The sequence below is a fragment of the Tetrao urogallus genome, assembly GCF_951394365.1.
Source record: "Tetrao urogallus genome assembly, chromosome: 2".
Classification (NCBI taxonomy): Eukaryota; Metazoa; Chordata; class Aves; order Galliformes; family Phasianidae; genus Tetrao; species Tetrao urogallus.
Genome location: NC_136814.1, coordinates 31443552 through 31464284, shown reverse-complemented (window position 1 = coordinate 31464284; position 20733 = coordinate 31443552). Strand labels below are relative to the sequence as shown.

At 39.5% G+C, this 20733-nt stretch overlaps 2 protein-coding genes across 2 annotated transcripts in view; one reads left to right on the top strand and one right to left on the bottom strand.

The window, feature by feature from the left end:
• The window catches only part of HEATR5B (HEAT repeat containing 5B), a gene marked incomplete at both ends in the record, with an annotated part of 47789 nt that extends 35439 nt beyond the window's left edge, over positions 1–12350 (bottom strand). The window contains 13 exons of the mRNA XM_079532560.1: positions 124–233; positions 1076–1175; positions 1460–1612; positions 3023–3134; positions 4088–4338; positions 4626–4781; positions 6465–6714; positions 7652–7809; positions 8191–8362; positions 8857–9006; positions 9979–10087; positions 11508–11719; positions 12225–12350. Of these exons, the coding sequence (XP_079388686.1) occupies positions 124–233; positions 1076–1175; positions 1460–1612; positions 3023–3134; positions 4088–4338; positions 4626–4781; positions 6465–6714; positions 7652–7809; positions 8191–8362; positions 8857–9006; positions 9979–10087; positions 11508–11719; positions 12225–12350 (2059 nt within the window). The remainder of the gene's footprint in view (positions 1–123; positions 234–1075; positions 1176–1459; positions 1613–3022; positions 3135–4087; positions 4339–4625; positions 4782–6464; positions 6715–7651; positions 7810–8190; positions 8363–8856; positions 9007–9978; positions 10088–11507; positions 11720–12224) is intronic.
• A 2258-nt stretch (positions 12351–14608) lies between these two features.
• Positions 14609–20418, top strand: GPATCH11 (G-patch domain containing 11; the record flags this gene model as incomplete). The annotated part of the gene is made up of 8 exons (XM_079532719.1): positions 14609–14655; positions 14754–14980; positions 16057–16102; positions 16182–16298; positions 17075–17165; positions 18272–18376; positions 19105–19186; positions 20363–20418. 8 exons carry the CDS (start codon positions 14609–14611, stop codon positions 20416–20418), a joined length of 771 nt encoding a protein of 256 aa, XP_079388845.1.
• Positions 20419–20733: the final 315 nt, after the last annotated feature.

The following is a 20733-nucleotide window of genomic DNA, read 5'->3' as shown; positions in this document are numbered from 1 at the left end:
CATCAGAAGCAAGCACCAAAAAGACATCAAAAGAAGTAAAAAACAAACAAACAAAAAAACACCACAACATACAGAGTGCAATTTTTACTTTAATAATAATCATCAAAAAAAAACAACCCATACCTTCATATGTCTTTGGAGGTAATAAAGCCAGTATATCATAAAGTCTTAAACGGACCATAGCTGCACTAGCTTTCAGATGAGCTCCATGGGCTTTAATTACTGATGGAATGCTACAGGATCAAGAGAAGAAAAAAAGAGACAGCCAGAAATACTGTAGTTACTGACAAAAATATTTCAGATTTCTTTTCACATGATCTGTCCCTATCCAAAACAAGAAGATAGTGTTCAGAGATCCACAGTGAGCAGCACTACTTAAGTAACTTCAGATATTTAGATTTTTTTTTTAATTGAGGGTTTTTTAAACTTATTTGAACTGCTACTTAAACTAAAGCACAAAATATGACCCAGAACTGTGTTTTATTCTTTTACGCTGTGAACTGTTAGAAGTTTTTCACTAGCACATTTTGAAAAAGGATAGTTTACTGATTCACATCTGGTAGTACATCAGTATCAGAGCTTTCTCATCTCTTGCACAAGGATAAACAAACCATGAAGTCAAAAAAACTCACTGAAAATTCAAAACATGGTTAACAAAAAGTTATTCCAGTAAGCCTTTCAGCCCATGCCATGGAATCACATAGTTTGAGAAAGCTGAAGACTGTAGTACTACAGTTCACATGTTCACAAAAAAATGTTTTCCCCCAGTGTGAACAAGCAGCAACAGTACAGTAATAAGTTAAAATCTGAGAACATGAATTAGAACAAATTAGTTATGGTATTCCAGCTCCAGAAAAAAGGTGAACAAAGAGCAAGAACACCCACAGAATCACAGAATCACAGAATTGTAGGGGTTGGAAGGGACCTCCAGAGATCATCGAGTCCAACCCCCCACAGATTAGAAGAGCAACTTGCTCTCAGTAGTAACAACTTTATCATCAAACGAACACCTCTTAATCTCAACTGTGTTTCTAGAAATCATAGAACAAGATCTTAAAAAAAGCTTTTTACTTACTGTGACATCATTGTCATGGCACATTCTATAGGTGTCATCAACTTCCTGATTACATCCTCGGTAAGGAGCTCAGGACAGTGAGCAACAAAACTTCTCATGGCTGGTAACAAAGCAGTTAAGAGTTTTACTCCAAAAAGAAATGCAGTGCATTTCTTTCAAATCAGATCAACATACAGATCTTGCAAGAATATAAACAAAGCAGCAACTAAAAATATTTATTCAAAGACCATGTGACACATTCATAAGACTACATACCTAAAACAGGCCACTGGTGAAACTCTGACTCATTTTCAATGAAAGAAGGGAAACTATGAAAGTTTTCTGTATAATATTTGGGATTCTGTTTTACTGCCCAGTTATAGTTTTGAAATTTGAAATTCTTACCACACAGAGCCCCAGCGCGGCCTTCCAGAGTTACTTGCCAGGTAAAAGAATCTCCTCTTGCCTTTTCTGCCTCTAACTCCTTCAGAGATCGTGGGAACACATTTCTCCACAGCAGCAACATCTTTGGTAGATGATAACGAACAACAGAAGGACCTACACAAAACAAAGTGACAGTTTAATAAAAGCATTCATTATACAACGTATGCAAAATCTGCCATTAAGCTTTTTGCTCTGTTATCTGCTATTTCCTCTTACTCCACTTTTTTTTTTTTTATTTAACCTATTTCTCTCCTTAAGTAAATTCCCTCTCTTCCTCATTGTTCTCATTTGTACGTTGAAAGTGCTGCAAGTAAAATCACAAAGATTAAGTGCTTGTTGATATTTGTACCAAAACTAGGGAATAGCCAATTCCATATGTTGAATCCTGTAAGACGTAAACACTAATGCTTGTTTTTCATCCTAACTTCAAATTTTATTTTTATACTATTATTTTGAAGGCAAGCTCTTCAGTCCATCTTATCTTATTCATATGATAGAAAAATAAACGACAGATACTGACTAGAAAACTAGTTCTACAATCAGGTTTACAGAAAGCTGAAAAAGATTTAGATAACCCAATGAAATTGCATTAAAAATGTACTGGAGAAGGACAATCAAAATAGTGGTACACTGTCAGAAAAATTTTGGCAAAAATGAGATGATTTGAGGAATAGAAAACACAAATGGTGTTCGCTGACAGACCAAAATACTGAGGAATTAAAATGTTTACTACATTTTTCAGAATTTTAAAAAAAGATAATTGATTCAAATGTCAAGAGTACTTATAAGCTCTCAAAATAGTGCCTCAGATATTTCTGTGATGGCATATATACAAACAATCACATGTTGAATCACTGAATGGCTAGGGTTGGAAGGGACCATAAAGCCCAACTAGTTTCAACCCTCGTGCCAAAGGCAGGGCTGCCACCCACCAGATCAGGCTGCCCAGAGCCCAATCCAGCATGGCCTTGGATGACTCCAGGGAAGGGCCATCCATAGCCTCTCTGAGCAGCCTGTGCCAGTGCCTCACCATCACAAACAGAAGTTTGATTGTGGTTTTCTTGTTGCTGTTGATGTTTCTGTTTTGCTGTTATTTTAAAGCCAACTGAATAGATTTTAAAGTATCATTGTTCCATCACTCCTAATCAGTATTGTTGCTTATCCAGGGACACACCTGGAGAAGAAATAAACTGCAAATAAAACAGCTTGCATCACAGAATTTTCCATTTTCATAAAATAACTAAATACTGGGTTTAAAAAAAAAAAAAAATCTTTTGATATTTGTTTCTTTTAATTTTTTTTTTTTGTTTTATTTGAGGAACAACACCGTCTGCTATCCTTCAGCTTACTCCAATATTTCACTTTTCCCCACCATTAACATCACAGCTGAAATAAATGAACTAAGACTTCATTTCCTGTGGTATCCATACAGTATTGATGATCTGTAAAGACTACTTGCTACAGTGGATAATCAAAAATGTTGGACAAACATTAAAATCCAATAAAACAACTACTTTTACCAACCTAAAGTCATAAGTGCCCCAAGTAAAAGCCATCCAGCTTGAGTCCTTTGCAAGGAAAGCCTGCTGTTCTGTGCAGCAGTTCGTAACAGATCCTCAGCAATACTAACCACCATCTGCAATAATAAAAAAAAAGATTTAAAAAATATAAATTACCACACTACTACAAATCCTCTTACTGAATACATGTAAAATAAACACACTCAAATATTTAAACTGATCTTCCATAAAGAACAGATTACATTTCATGCAATTAGCCTTATGCACACAAAAATACAAGCAGCAATATTAATTAATAATTACTGAAGAAAAAATGTCAGACAGTGTAAGCTCTAAAGAGAGAGAGGAACAAACAGCTGGTAGATATTGCAACTCAAGTGCTATGAGGGCTGTTCCAAAAGTAATGCCTCTTATTTTATTACGTTAGCCTACAACATCAGAGGTGGATTTTGGTGGTATGACAATAGAGGCTGAACCTTCCCACCAATACTGCATTACATTCTGTTGCCATGTCACAAATGGCAGCAGAGGAGCAGACTGACAGAATGGCATCTGACACTGGATTGCTTATAAACAAAAGGGGTGGGATTGAATTCTTCCATGCAGGAAAAAATGGCACCCTCTGACATTCACTGACGCTTGCTGAATGCTCATGAAGATCAAACAGTAGATGTGAACACAGTGAGGTGGTGGGTGGAGCATCCCAGCAGTGGCAACAGTGGGTCCCCTCTGCTGGTTTAGATTTCTACAAGTGCAGAATGCAGGCTCTTGATCATTGCTGGCAAAAATGCATGACTAATGATAGTGACTATAGTGAGAGACAGTGTTTTTAGCTGAGAATTTGCTCTACCAAACAGTGTTACTGTGCTCTTCGTATTTGTTGTAATTTCTATGAAGGCATTACTTTTGGAGTAACAAATGTGCAAACAAGGCCTTCAACCAATGCTCATACTGGGTACAAGTTCAATTTCAACAATCCTTTTATTTTGTCACACATTTTGCAAAGCAATTACTTCTTGAAAAAAAATACATATTTTAGTTTATTCACAAACAAACCTCATTATCTCACCTTTCCTTTTGCATGAGGAATACCTAAGGGACACTGATGCACACCACCTAATAAAGCAGCCATTGCAAAACTGTAGCCACTAACAGCTTCGGGGGAGGTCTTCAGATTGTTGAGTCTTTCTGCACATCTATCTAAAAATGGAGTCAACTGAAAAGGCAATGCCACAGCTACACACCGCAAGCACCACGCAGCAGCAAGTCGAGCAGCCATGCTGGGATGAAGAAGAACTGACGTTACTGTCTCCAACAGACCTACATAAAAAAAGAATTTAAAGTTTTAAAATTACAACATGCTTCTTAGGAAGTTGAGATGCGAATTGAGTCAGTATTAGAGACAACATGAAAGTTTAAAATGTCAGAATTGAAGTACTCAGATTTCATAACTTTGCCTTTCTCCTTAAGAAAAAAGAGAAAAGTGTTAATAACACTATGCAGTTAAATCAATTTTCTTTCTTACACATTAATTATTTTAACAGATTGTGATCATATTTCATATTCATCGCTCTAATATCTCAATCAGTGCAAGCTTATCTGCGTACCAATAGAGGGTTCTTGAATAAGAGGAGATGCAGTAGCATTCAGACTCTGCACCAGGCTGCCCAGTTCTTGGAGAGCACACACCATTACATGCTGGCTTGCAGCCACATCAGCAGCTCCTGCTTTATTTTCACTGTTAGCATCATTCACTACTGCCTCTGCAGAAGACAAAGAAACATCCTGCTTAGGACCATTTGAGGGAGTCGCATACAAAGATTACAGCATACACAAAATAGAAAGGAACAATTTAGTTTTGGCATCATCCCTAAATATTAAAATAAAAACACAAATCTGCTCACAGTGAATGTGTTCTGAAGAAAAATACATTACACAGCTACCAATCAAACAATCATCCAAAGACCACGTAAAACAGGCACCCAAAAGTTATTGTGGATGACAGTGCACTAAGAGATAGGATTAATAATGTAACACAGTAAAAATAAGCATACACATACACAGTATGTATGAACTGCATTCATGTATACACCTACAGACGAAGGAACTAAGAACGTAGTCTTGATATATTTAAGTTCTACATGCATAAACAAAAAATAAAACTGTAAAAACAAAACAAAAAACACACCCAGACTTTTTTTTTTTTTTAAATAATTAGCCACAACCCTCAATCATCATAAATTTATCCAGTTATCCAATTAATTCTACAGGTTCCATTTTTTGTTTTCTAACAACAGTGTCTCAGGAAGAGTAGGGTAAAGAATAAGAGGATACCTGGAGGGGTAAGGAAGCTGCAACAATCATGTCAAAGAAAATGAACTTGAGTATCAGCTTAAAATTACACAGCTAATGCAGTACAAATTCAACGAACTATCCTCCTTAGGTAAAGGGAACAAATCATTACCAAATGAAAATCCATCTAATAATTTATACGTACACACACATACATGCACACACACCTGTGTATGTGTGTATATATACAAAATTGCAGAGTTCAATAACATAAATTACCAAGGAATCAGAATTCCTATATATATATTCCTATTATATATATGAAGCAGCTCATCCCATCATTCAAAAACATAATGGAATTTCCAAGTTTGACAAGCAGATGGCAGAAGGAGAAATTTCTGTAACCACTGCATCTCAGAAATTGAATTTCTTACATTTTTACCTAGAACTAAAAGGGTTCTGATTGTAATAAGCATTGAAGTTTCAACTAAACTCAAATATAACTCCCCTATGAAAAAATGGTTATGAGAAAAACCTGGAAAAGCTTCAAAGAAAACTGCATTTCCACACATTAAAACATTAATTTAAAATCAAATTAGATGGTGGCATTAAAAGAAATGAAATAAAGAAGCACTCCTTCACTTGTTTAACCAATGTACTGCTGTGCAATTCCATCTCCCTCTTCCAAACTCCATCTCAAACTGACTATTTTCTAAGAAAGAAATGCCAACATTTTTAAATGCCAGTCCTCTTACATATTCAAGAGTCCACATTTATTTTCTTAAATATCTGTCTTTGGATTACATCTTTATTCGCCACCAGTAAAATTCAACTGGATCTCATGATGCGTATTGGAAGGACAGCTACAAGGACACTATCTGCTCTTCAGCTGAGCAACTTTCAGTATAACCTATCCTAAAATTGATTGCAGAAACACACTTTTTTCCCCCCACTTAGCAAATGCAATGTCAAAAGCCAACAGAGGTTAAAAAGCAAGCTTTACACAATCATCTTTCAAATAGAAAGCAGTTGAATTATCTTCTACCACAGCAATAGAATTACCTCTCACGGTAGAATTAAGCATAAAAAAGGCCAATCCAGCATAAACAGCAATCAATTTCAACAGGTCTCAAACAAAGAAATATATTTCTCACCCACTGCCTTCATCTGTTTACCAATGGCTTGGCATATATCTTTAGCAGCTGCAATCTGTGCTTTCTCCCCCAATAAGCTGCCCACTGTTGCTCTCAGGATGAAGGACACACATCTTCGAGAGTACACTGCCTCCACGTGGGTCTGAGTTGCACGAGGATGGGACACCAGGTCAAGTACATGGGACAAAAATGTAGCAAAGTTGCGCTCCAACCACTGACCTCCTAATGTTGTAACAAAGACAACATAGGCCTGCAAATTCAGAAGTTATATACAGATTCAATTAAAACAGTAAGAAAAGACTATTTGGTCACTGCAGAGTAATGACTGCAGTACACGCATACTGCACGATGGCAGCAATAACAGTTAGTTACATGCAATATGGATCAGGCTACACAAGATGAATTTAGCCAGTATCTGCCCATGCTGAACTGTTCCCAGCACCAAGGGTAGCTCTCTCTTACTGCTACTGCTAATTATTAATATTAGTTATTTAGTAAAATCAGTAATAGCTATTACTGCTAAAAAAAAAAAATCTACAACAATAACTAAATATCAGCAACAACACGAACACGTTCTGGTTGAAGACTGCATTTTACCCAATGCACCTGAAAAAGACTGGGGAAAAAAGAAAAAAAAAAAAAATTTCACAAGTTATCCTTAGATCAAAAAATCTGCCTTCTGACAAGTTTCTGCAGCAGAAATATGTCAGAGTGGGAAGGCCTGGATTTGATTTGCTATCTTTCTCTATTAGACAAATGGTGCTTTCATATTCACGAGATTTCATCTATTCGAGAAAGACACATGGAGAGAAGAAACACAGTTCAACAAGTTAGGGCTGCAAACTACTCATCAGAGAGATGAGAGATCCAGCACACAAAAGGGCAGAAGCATGTTAGGATACTAATTTCTGAAATCTTTTTTAATCCCACCCAAGACACTCTGATCAAAAAAGCCTTTTCTAGCATGTATTTTAATCTATAGTTACATTACATCAGTAATAAAATATAACTTAGGTGAATGACACTGCTCGTACATTTCACCAAACAGGTGAATCAAATTAGCCTTGCAAGTTACTATAAGCAAAAAAACACCAGAAGAATATATTCTCCTCCTAAAAGTGTTACAGTGTACAAATGTTACTTAATTTGAGGGGGAAAAAAAACCAGCAGTACAGATTATCACAAACCTGAGTAACACCAACTCTCACTTCCCTATTGACAGATCCTCCCACTTTAAGCATCTCTCCACCACTCTTTAGGAAACCAGACCCTCCTCGCAGAAATCCTGTGGCCATGAGTTCCAAGACCTCCTCAAGAGTAGCCCTCTTCACATTCTGTCGCATCACTTTTGCCAAGAGAAAAGCAAACATTTAATCCTAAAGTTCCAAGCAACACAAGTAATTATCTCAAAAATCAGAATTATCAATTCAGAGTTGTCTTGACACACAGATCCAGCCTACATTTCAGTTAACTGCTTTTTTTTGCATTTACAAAACAAGTTATTTTTCCCAAATGATTTTTGACCATTTCCTCTTTTTTTTTTGCATGGCTACAAGAGAGAATCTGAGTGCTCAACCTCTTTTTAAACTTGGAATTTAAAAAACAAACAAAAAAAACAAACAGATCAACTACAGGTGTTCAAGTACTGGAACAAAACATCGTATCATGCAACATGGAAGTATGGAAGGTGTAATTTGTTTGGGAATGTAATTCAGGAGGATTGTACCTGTTGCTTGTTTTGGTATCAGTGCTGTAGCCATGACAGTTCCCAAAAGCTTTGACACTGCAACCCGCACACCATAGTTTGAGTTTTCCAGAGCTTTAAAGCACAGCGTAGCAACATTTTCCAGCTCAGCTGTCCACATAAACACTGCTTCATTTTGCAATTCCAGCAGACACTGAAGAGGGAAAAAAGACAACAACAACAAAAAACTTGCTGAGAACCAACAGAGACTATTCTTCTAAGTCCTTCTTAGTTTCAGCGCAATTGTCAGGTTTATTTAATAAACATTTTGTATGAGTATCAGAGTTCACTATAAAACTTACGTAAGAATAAACTATTAGAAGAATTCAGGAACAGGTTAACACACAAATAAAAAGTATAAGAAAAACAGAACAAAAGAACCCTGTTACTTAAAACCTCTCCCACTGAGAACCACAGTTAATTTACTATATCTCATTATTTGCTTATGAAGTGAGGAAGTCAATACTATTGTACTTCAGCATACACAAAGTAGCAAGTCAAGCATTTGAGCCTTTGATGTAAACTAGCAAGGACTTACCTTTCCCAAATAACAATCGAGTTTCCCATTACAAGCAACAGGTGCTTAAACGCAGGCACTTCACAATCACAGCACAAAGACTTTCTAGAAGCACGTAGAAACACACCCACCTTGGCCACTGCACATCGTACAGCCATAGATCTGTCTGTCAGCAGAGACCGGGCATTCTTGTAAATATCACGGTGACAAGAAGCTGCTGCTCCTCCAAGTCCATTTAAGACCTTCTGTAAACTCATCAGGATTTCACTGCGGCCCTGAGACTGCACACATGAAGAGGTGTTTATGCAGAAATGCAGACGCAGTGCTTATATCCAAGTACCAGGTGCACACCTCCGCATTTTCATTTCCGTGCATGCATATACTTATGAAAATGGATAACAGTTCACTGAAGTCACATACAACCACTATCTGGCTGGTTGCAGATGGCAGTAAACATTAGAATTGGTTTTGGTAAAATGGCATCTACTGTCACATAAATCAGAAAGAGTGCCAGCAGTTCAACAAATGGCAAAAGTTGCTGCTGTCCTTCCCCCAACTGCTGCAGCCTCATGTTACAAAAACAAAAACTAAATAGAAGCAGCTAAAAAGAATGTATGACGCCCAAGTAGTCAAGTTTCGTGCTACACCCACACACAGGGTATTGCTGAGAACAAGCACTCTTTGGGCAGAACAGAGAGCTACTGTTACACTCAGCACTGATGTAAGTCTCTGCTTTAAGTCCAGCACTAGAATTATAAATGTTTATTACTCACAGAGAGTAAGCATATATGCAGGAAGAGTCAAGATCTACGCAGTCGGCACCTTGTCATTTATTTCAAAAGAAACCGAGCTATTTCAGAGCTGTCAGACCCACTGAGAACCCATGGCACATTCCCTCTATATGATATTCTTCTTACAGCGTATCCTGCCCACAAAGCAGCGTAACATTTTTGTTACAAAACATAAGCATTTACTCAGGGTACCCAAGTGGAATCCTAATACAGTATTTCAAATGGTTCCTGCAACCCTTTTACAATTTTAATTGCTGATTCTGCAATAAAACCACCTCAATAACATTAATGTGACAAAACTCTAAACTCTGTCTGCAGAGCCACCACATGCACGTGGTTTAACTTGAGATGAGCAATTTGCATTTTACTACACGGAAGGCATTTTAACAAACCTCTTTGGAAGGAGAGAGTTTCAGTTTAAGCGGAATCAAGACCACATACAGAAAATGCAGCAAAACTCACCTCTGCACTCTTCAGAGATTTTAAAAGATTATTCACTGTCTCTGGAAAAGCACTACCCAGCATTCTGCCCATCTTCTCATAAAATGCTCCAACACATGCCACAGCAGCCCTAAAAATGAGACATTCATAGGCATTTTCATTTTCTGGAACATTTAAAGACAAAAATTTAAGTATAAATGGATGTTTTATTCATCATTGGTGAATAAAAAACTTACTACCCACTAATCATATTTGTTGTTTGACAGTGCATTTAAATCATGTACTTAATTAACAAAAACATGGAAGTTATTAGCTTCTTTGAATACAGATGTGCTTGGATTGATATTAGTACATAATCTACAGAGTGAGCTGCAGAAGACAAACAAACATACACAAACATCACAGCAAGATCAGGATTTTGTGCACTTGAACTACAGGTGCTTGGTAAAGAAACAACCCTGTGATCTTTGATACATTTTCAAAGATACTGAATGAGACACTTTTTTCAAGCTAAGAACCTAAGATGAATAAATTACTACAGGAAAGCAAAAATACAGATATATAAACACTGTACACATCACCAGATTCTTTCCCTGCAGTTTTTGATCACCAAGCTTTGAGTAACAGTGTAGTGCAGTAGGATATGCAAATTGCCCCAAGGTTTTTGTAATGATTATAGCCCATTGCTTGACTGGCATGCCTCCTGCCCTGCTCTTCTACACAACAGCAAATCCCCCACAGAATTGCAACAGTTTCAGGTAAAAGGAGGACAGCATCAGCCCCAAAGGTGACTTCAGATGTTATCCTAATGGTGTGCAATAACAGCAACTGAAGGCAGCCTGACCTGGGGACCATTAGAGTATTTCATGTACTCCCTCATGTACCATGGGAGAGCACTGAAGAAGTTTCAGTAGATGCTGTGTGTGATATTAACTGATTACTATAAATAAGACTGCTGCTACCTGCGAAGATAAACAGGGTCACATACACATGCACAGACACATCCAAGCATACAGACTTTCCTTGAGAGGTTTAAGCTACATTACAACAGGAGAATATAAACAGGCAGTGCTTGAGGGGGATTAAAAAAAAAAACCAACCAACAAACTTCTTTATTTGGCTACAGTTCTCTCAGCAATAAATAAATGCTCCCACTTGACAATTCTGGCAGGTTCCCTTGTAAACTGGGTAGCTAGGCCCAATCACCAGTAACACAACTAGTGGAAGTTCTTCACTGCATTACTTCAACTGCCTAACCTCTCCACGGCATAAGAAAGCAAAGAAACATTACAAACTCCTATGCCTAGAGGAAAGCATCCAACTTCCAGACAAAAGTGTATCTGTCACCTTCAAATCCTGCCCTCCGTAATCTCAGATATATTCCTTTTTTCCTTCTAGATCAAGCACACACAGACTCCAACTGAGCATGCAAAATGTAAGTTCCACAAAATTTAACTTAGCAGGGCACATACACAGGCAGATATTTCTGCAATATCCAGGACCGCTATGCATTAAAACCACCCCCCTTCCCCAAGTAACACCAAACGTACAGTTTTGTGGGCAGGTAGGCTGCAGTATCATCTTTGCTCTTGATGATGTCATTACACTTGTCAAGTGTCTGAAAAACTGTGAATGTGTCTCCAATGCTGTAGAGAGCAGCAAGGTTTTTCGCGAGGAGTTTTCGCGTTGGCGGCCCTGGGGAGCTGCTGATGAGTCCTGTTAGCTGCTCTACCAGTTTCTTCTGTTTCTCCTTGACATCTGTCTGTTAACGGATCAAAAATTAATGAAATAAAGCTTGTTTCCCGTAACACCTGGTAACAACTACAAGAGATTGAAGCAAACTTCACACTACTCCTACATAATTTGACAAATTGCTTGTGTCACAGAGGTATGAGATACACTCAAGTAATTGTGGGAATGGATGCTAAATGATCAGAATTAGCTGTTGTTTTATGTAATTTTTATCTTCTTTTACATGACTCATTAAAACTGCAGTATTACTTGTACAGAGAACATTTTAATCCTCTTTCCCATCAAAAATCCTTACAATGGAAAGGCAGGTTTTGCTTTCCAAACATTTACAATACTGAAAAACAGAAACCAAACTAAATGGCTTTTAACAGAGAGTCCAAGTGAGTACCTACAATTCAATACTTACAAACTAAAATGCATCTGAATCTAGAATTACACAATTGTAACTTGGATGTTACCTACTATCTCTAGCATAAAATTAATACATGTTTCAGAAAGAAGAAAAAGCAATTTACCTTGTTAGCAGCTACCAGCACTTTATCTAAAAATCTCAACCATTCAAAGATAAAGACTGGCCTCTTTGCCTCTGTGATCTGTGCTAACGCTTCCTCGTTCAGCAACAAACTATGAGCCAGCTCCATCCCTGGTTTAGTTCTGGTTTTACCACAGACGGTAGAAACTCTGAAATAAAAATAAGAACATTAAAATGAAATACAGTAAAACAATATCAAACTCCAGTGAGCTGAAAATATGAAGATGAAACCTACAGATTACTGAATCATGATTCAAGCCTGCTTAGATGTACCTTAACTACAGAGTCCCAGACGAGAACCACTCATTTTCAACCATGTACATCCATTAGTGCTTCAGGAATCTGAGAAGTTACTTGCAAAAGGAGAACCTATGGGCAACTGAAGGGGCAAACTCTTAGCCAAGATATATATACTAAAGTCCCTGCCTACAAAAACAAAATGAACACAAAAGAGCTAACAGACATCTCTCACTGCTTCCTCTCACATAAGTGCAGCTCTCACTCTGCTCCAACTGACACCTTGAGCCCATTCCTGAAGCTTAGACATGAATCCAGCCACCTCCTCAACATCTTTCACAGACAAGGTGAGGAAGATTCTCCACCACGAGGACTTGTGGGGAACCAGTAACTTTTGCTTCCAGGAATGACAGACCGATTCTCTCTCTCTCACATGTGCATGCCCTGAGACACAAAGCATGGGTTCCACAGAAACAGCACAGCATGAGGCCTCTGCACTGCACTAAACACAGCTCCATGGCACAACAGAGCTCCAGCAGCAACATGTGCAAACAGCAGCACCACCACATTAAGGAAGTCAGAAACACATATTTTCTAGAAATCAGGCTCACTGGTGCTGGCTTAGAACACATCATTAAGAATCACAGGATGACTTACTAACTCACCTATCCAGTAGAAACCAGTAGACGTTATCCTGTAGCCCAAGACAGTTTTGCAATTGAAATTCTGTGATGGCTACAATTATTCAACTGCAACTGAAAGAGTCAGAGGTGCGGAGGTGGAATTGATATTAATGAGATTTGCTATCCATCACAAATTTGAGAGAGGCAGGAAGCATGACAGGATTTGGGATGGCTGGATCCCTGAACCCACCCAGCCTCACTTTAAGGGACAGATGAGCCTTCTGAAATCCAGGCAGCCTCCCTGGAAGCAGCCAGGATACAAGCAGACTGCAGGTCTCAAAGCAGGCAGACCACTACAGGTCAAACAGCCAAGATCCTGCTCAAACAACGCACTTGGTAGGTGCAAGGCACCACCAAAGCACACTGGTGGGGGAAGCAAGCACTGAAGGCAACATAACTTTAGCAAGCTACATTTAGATGAACGGGGCAGTTGATTACACAACAGAGAGGAAAAAAATATTTTAAAATCACAAAATAAAGTCAACTGTCTCTTGGAAAACAAAGCCAGAAGGCAAAAACAAAGCAATACAACAACAAAAGCACAGCACAACCCGAACCCTGAACTCGGCGGTGCTGGATCGAGGGCAGAACAGGAAGAGCAGAGCACCGAGAAGCGTTATGTAAGCCAGCATCTCCCCACAGCGTGCATTCTCAGGATGTTCCCTACGCTCACGGCTTCCCCATTCCCCAACAAACGCTTAAAGCGAATCAAAACGATTTCAATTAAACAACTGGATTATTCTGTAAACCAGCCCCCCATCTGACAGCAGCGAAAGGCGCTGTTTTTCCAGTTTTCTTTTTTCTTTTCTTTTTTTTCAGAGGCACTGCCTGTCACTGACGTACATCGCCTCAAAACACCTTTACGTGACAGCAGAACGAACGACGATCCTGCAGCCCGGGGGCGGCCGCCCGGAGCCTCGGAGCGCCGCTCCGCCTCAGCCCCGCGCCGCCCCCAGACCGCAGAACCGCCGCTAACGGCGCGCACCTCACGCTCCCACCGCACAGCGCGGTCCCGGCCCCACAGCGCACCCCCTCACCGCGAAGAGACGCTAGGGCTGAGGAGGCGCCGGCAGCGGCTCGGCTCGAGCCCAGCTAGCGAGAGGGGGAGAAAGGGAGACGCGGGCGGCTTCGCCCAGAGCCACTAGGAGCAGCCCAGCCACAACGCACCTCAGCAGCGCACAGCCGGCCGCGGAGCGCAGCAGGAAGCGGGAAGTGCGCAGGCGCCGGCGGGCGGGCGGGGCGGGGAAAGGGGCGGACGCGCGCAAGCGCTTGGCTGGACTGGTGAGCTGGGGCAGGGGTGTGTGGGGTGTTGTGGCGTGTTGTGGCGTGTTGTGGCCGTGCCCCCGGCTGGTGAAGGGGGTCATCCGGAAAAAGGCGGCGTGTGTGTAGGAAAGCTCATCGACTGCGTCTGTAGGAAACGGGTCTGAGCAGGACATGCGTGCTAGCCATGGGGGACGAGGAAGAGGAAGATTACATGTCTGATTTATTTATTAAGTAAGTAGGCGTCGTTTTTGTTTCATCCTCAGTGATTGTAAGCACGTAAAGCCAAAACCAGAGGTGGGCTAATGCTTGCTGGGGTCTTGCATCCTTAGGGAGGATGTGAGGCCGGGGATGCCCATGGTGCGGCGCGTGAGAGAAGCTCTCCAGAAAGAGGAAAAGCAAAAAGAAGCCAACGAGAAGAACAGGCAGAAGAGTGTGAAGGAAGAAGAGAAAGAGCGACGCGACTTGGTGCTGAGCAGCGCCTTAGGCAACGAGAACAAAGGCTTCGCCTTGCTCCAGAAGATGGGCTACAAGAGTGGCCAGGCCCTGGGCAAGAGTGGTGAGTTTGCCACTGTCAGAACAGCACACTGTGCTCAGGTGTCCTCTGAGGGAGGTTGTACTTCTGTTTGTCCTTGGCTAAGTTGGACAGAGGGCATGGCCACAGGCTGCACCAGGGGAAATTCAGGTTCTACATTAGGAAAAGCTTCTCTGTAAGAGTGGTTGGTCACTGGAATGGGCTGCCTGGGGAGGCGGTCCACAAACGTGTGGATGTAGTACTAAGGAACTTGTGTTAGTGAGTGATACTGATGGTCGGTGGACAGGAGATCTCAGATCTCTTTTCCAACCTTAACGATTCTATGCTGCCTCGTCTATAGAGCCATATCTGCCTCACTGAGAGCCCAGCCATCACTCTTTGTGTGTCGTGGCTAAACAAAAGGTGAGATCAAAGTACTGAAATGAAAATAAAAATATCTGTTGCAAGATGTGAGGGAAACAGCAGGACTTGCTGCTCACTAAATGCACTTCTGTCTGTGTGTGGCTGTGGCATTAAGAAGTTGTTTTGGTGGTTGTGGAAAATTAACTGCTTAAAAAATATCAGCCTCCTCTTTGAATTTATAGTTGGAGTCTGGAAAAGAGGTGCACAACAGGAAGGCCTGCTAGATGAAATAGAAAACCAATGAAGCAAAACATCAATAATTGCTCTGTCAGTTTAGTGCATCTCTAGCAGATGATCAGTAAATGAACTGGCCCAGACAGATTCTTGTAATTCTTCATCTTTCTTAACTTGTGAAATTGTAGAATGAAAAATGCCACAGAAGACTGTAACAAAGCAGCCTTCAGCACAGGTATGCTGTGCCTATCAAACCAACATCATTTTCTCCCTCTGGGGTAGCATCCCGGAAGAAGCACATGGCAGTTGAGCAGATGAGGAGAAAAAGGAAAGGGGGCTCAAATCAACTGGGTCATTTGTAAAGCACTAAGTGTACATTAATGTATTTTCTACTGCACTAAGCAAAATTTGAAGAAAATGTATGTGTCTAATGGCAAAAGCAGCTGCCTATTTGGCTGTACCACACCAACCATAGTTTGAGAAAGACCTCTGTTCTCAAATTTGCCTATTTTTTCCCCTCGCAGGAGAAGGCATTGTTGAACCTATTGCTCTGAACATAAAAACAGGTTTGTGACATTTCCTGATTTACTTAGTTGTACATTACAGCTTTTCAGCTGCTTACATTCCTGTTGTGTACTTACATAGGCAGAAGTGGGCTTGGTCATGACGAATTCAAAAAGCGAAAAGCTGAAGAAAAACTAGAAAACTATAGAAAAAAACTCCACATGAAAAAACAAGCAAATGAACAAGCTGCAGATCAGTTCAGGTAAAATGCTGTAAAGGAAACCCCAAACAAGGTGTAAGCAGCTATTCTTCTTATTCATTAGTTTGGTTATTCTTCTAGAGTTACCAATTATGCGTGTTGTTTGAATGGGAGGTACGAGTTGAAACGTACTTGTATTGCTTCTCAGCTCTAAAGCAAGAGCAGGTGAACACTGTACTGGAATTGTATGCTGCATCATTTATTTTTATAACTGCTAACACTGCAAGCAACATGCATACTAATTCTCAAGTCATTTGTAACATTTTAAATCAGAGAACCATGTCATTTTTAATATAAAATTCATTGATAATCCAGAACATTGTCGCTGCAGTGATTTTTATGTGCAACAGATCAAAAGTCAGGGTAAATCTTTCAGGTTTTATTATTTTAATTTTCTCCTGATTAGTACCTTTCTATGTGAAGAAGGAAAGGCAAGAGAAGGTTAAAAGTTTTGCAAATTTTTAATGAGCCACTTTTTCACGGATTAAAGAAACCTAGTGAAAAAGCAGTATTTCAGAGTGCAGTGTTATCAAAAGCTCTGTCCTGGAGGTGTAACTGAAAGGTATAATTCCCCAAAAATACACAGTGGTCCTACAGAAACAGTCAGTAGAGACTTCATAACTTTGCCATTGTCCTGGTCATCTTTATTTGGCATTCGGTAGTCTGGGGGAAGTGGTACATCTAGAATCTTGGCAGATTTTCTATTTTTGAAACGCTGTTGAGATGGATGACAGTCACTGTTTGTCTGCTTATTTTAGCTATCTACCTTTTCTTAACAGAATAAGATTCAAAAACAAACAAGAAGAACGTAAGATGGAGGGAGACCTTCGAAAAAGTCAGAGGGCTTGCCAGCAATTGGATATTCAGAAAGTGAGATATGTTTTTCGGGGGTTGGAAGGAAGGCTTGTGGGTTGGCAATAGAGGCTAAAAACAAAATAGTGATTGAGTGTCTGGAAGTTCTCTTCTGTGAGGAACCATGTTTGTTTGCTCCTGCTCTTTGGTACTACTGTGCTGTTTGCTCATCATGCATTAGGCAGTGTCAGGCTGTTCTAAATGACTGTTTTCCTTAAGTGGGGAGCAAAATCAGAGAGAATGGTTGAGGCTGGAAGAGTCTTTGGAACTCACCTTGCCCAATGGTTCTGCTCAATAGGGATCACCTAAAGCAGGTTGTCCAGGACCATGCCCAGACTGCTTTTCAGTATCTCAGAAGATGGGGATCATCACTGAGATCAGTGATCAGTGAGATTCCCAAAGAATCACACAAACAAAAACACCATGTCTATGTGCAAGGAATAACATGGGTAACAGCAGTACAGCTACTACCTGATCTCATGCCTGATCTGGTGGTTGGTGACTCTCTGCCTGCAGCAGAGAGGTTGGAACCTTTGAGGTCCCTCGATAAAATTTTGCCACTTAATAAGTTGAAAGCATAAAACAAGTCTTTTTCTTTCGTCTATGTTAGTTAGAAGTAAATGCTGCCCTGCAAGTTCTGTTGAGATCAAAACAGACAAAGGGGCATCAAACAAAGAAAGTCAGCTGAATTAACTTGGATTATCTTTGACAGTTTCTTTTAAATTAACTTCATCTAAGGTGAACTAGGAAGCATCTAATGATGTTGTGATAAAAAGTCTTTAAGCAGTGTGCTCCAACGGACAGAACTGCATTTAGGAAGAAGTATCTGCTCACAGATTTTGTGTGAGATTTGCTGTGTAGCTTTATGTGTACCAAACATACATGGAATTAAACTTGATAAAAGTTAACGGTAGCATGCATTTAGTTGTATTTTAAAAAAGAGAATAATCCTCCTTGTGGACTGCTGTACTTAGTTTCCCCCTACAACTTCAGTAATTCTTCGTTATACTACACAAGTAAGTTTTGAGATCTAACATCTCAGCTATTAGAAATTGTTTTTATCCAGCATTTTAAGAGAACCTGCAGAGGCAGATAATTTTCATTTTAATCCTTCATTATTTAAGGATATTGAAGCACCCAAAGAGATTTGGTATTGGCTACAACCTGAAGAGGAAGACCAAAAGGATGAAGAAGACAAGGATGATGAGTGCACAGGCTCAGACTTAAGTGTAAGTTTTGCAACTAAATGAATGGCTTGATTCAAAATGAAATTTAATAGGGCTATAAAAAAAAATTATGTATATATATACATATAATTTTCAAAGCAGTAGTAAATGACCTGTTTGCCATCTTAGAGCAATTACTTCTACAATAATTAAATGACAAAATGTGTAGCATTAAAACACTGATTTATTGCTTATCTGCTTTGAAGCTGATCTTTGGAAATAGTCAAAATGAAATTCTCAACAGTCTTAGCCACCATGTACAAGATCATATATTTGATAAATAATTTGTTTTAAGTTTTGATCTTGGATGCCCCACCACATATCTCAGGATGAACTTTAGAATCACTAAGTAATTTCTGAAAACGTTGCCCTGGAAATTCATGTTTTCTGAGAACCTCTAGATTACACCAATGTTAGTGTAACATATTTGACTTACAGTGAAAAAGTGAAGTGTGCAAAATTCCACCAAAACATCATATACTTACTATAAGGTAGGTAGGTAATACTTTTAGCTAAATCTTCAGTGAAAATTTTGTAGCTGGAAAGAATGATGAGCCAACAACCAGGCCTTATGGATTCCTGTGCTATGGGCTACAAATGTGGGGAACTTAAGTACTACAGTAGCTTTTCTATAGAAAAAGGTTAAACAAGCTGTTTTCACAATGCTAGTAGCTCAAACTGTCTTACACTGTATGAGCCCCTACTCACTGAATCCTTGTACATACCTCTAGGTATCAGCAAAGCTACAAATCCTGACTGCTTATTTAAGAGAACAACACTTCTATTGCATTTGGTGTGGAACAACCTATGAAGGTGAGAGTAAATGTCATGCATGTATGTGTTTTACTTTGCTTATGTAGTTAGACTCAATTAATACAGTGTATGTTCAGCCTTAATCCTGTCACATGCTTTCATAAGAACTGTAAGAACTATGCCCACACTTTCTGTGGAAGTTGTTCTTTCAAGTCATTTCTCCATTTCCGAGTTCCAGAATCAAAGACCATCAACTTCTTGATGTGGGGGTCTGATAGCATTTCATTACTTCCCTTCGTAATGCAGATGGCTGATTGTAGATAGCTTCAACATGATCAGAAACACTTTTCAAAGAGAATTCCCATCAGCTTACGCATGCTACCTGAATAATTTTGTGTTCTGTTTTGCAAGTTGGCTTATCACAGAATCATAGAACTGTAGAACGGCTTGGGTTGGAAGCGACCTTAATGATGATCTAGTTCTAACCTCCCTGCTGCAGACAGGGCTGCCACCCGCTTAGGAGCAGGGGCCAGGGCCCCATTCAGCCTAGTCTTGAATGCCTCCAGGGATGGGGCCTCCTCAGCTTATCTGGGCAGCCTTAGACTGGGGTTCCAGTGCCTCATCATCCTCTCAGTAAAGAATTTTTTCGCAACACCTAACCTAGAGCTACCTGCTTTTAGTTCATTAGAAGCTTATCGTTATATGGTCTGATGGCTGTGCACTCAGCCCTCATCCAGGCCCAGGATTCCCTCCTTGTGAGGGAAATATAACTATCCTGCACTAGTTGTTTTTTTCCAGAGAATTTACTTTCTTATGGGAATGTTTTAAACATAGGTAACACAGTTTCCTTCCAAGCTGCTGGTTTGCAAAAAGGATGACAGATTCTCACTGTAAGGCACTGTAAGGGTGTTATATGCACAAAAAATTCATACTGCACTTATATGAATTGGTATTGGTTTGAAAAAAACAACATTCAGATATTAGAAATTGTGCAAAGAATACAAAGAAAGAAAACAAAGGCTGCAGGTTTAGAACACTGTCTAGTTTCTTTGCACCAAAGAGGCTAGAATTTGTGGTGCCATTTGTGTTCAGCATTTTAAAACATAGTTTGGAATTAATAATCTGCCAGTCCTAAATTCTATTTAATCTGTTGATGGCTTCTTCAAATAATTCTAGCAATTCTTTTTTTCCTCCTCTTCTGAACTGGCATTATTTTTTTTTCTGCTTATCCCATAGATGCTAAGGATTTGTCTTCAAACTGCCCCGGAGACAGTGCTGCAGATCATGACTAAAGCCTTTCTAAAGAAAGGAGTTCTAGATAAGTATGTATAGTTGGTATGCTCTGACATATATATATTTTTTTAATAAAAGTCAGTGCTGTGCCAGAATTCATATAAAAGTGTGCAGTCGAGAATTAATTCTGACAGGTTGAACTTCACATTTTGGAGCATTTCTATGTTGTTGTTTTTTTTTGTTTTTGTTTTTTGTTTTTATTTTATTTCTGGGTGATGCAAAATTTATTAGAAATTAAAATTTTACATTTGTTGTTGAGTTACTGTAAATTCAAGGCAAGTAAGACTTCCACAGTCTTTGTTAATGCTGTTCCC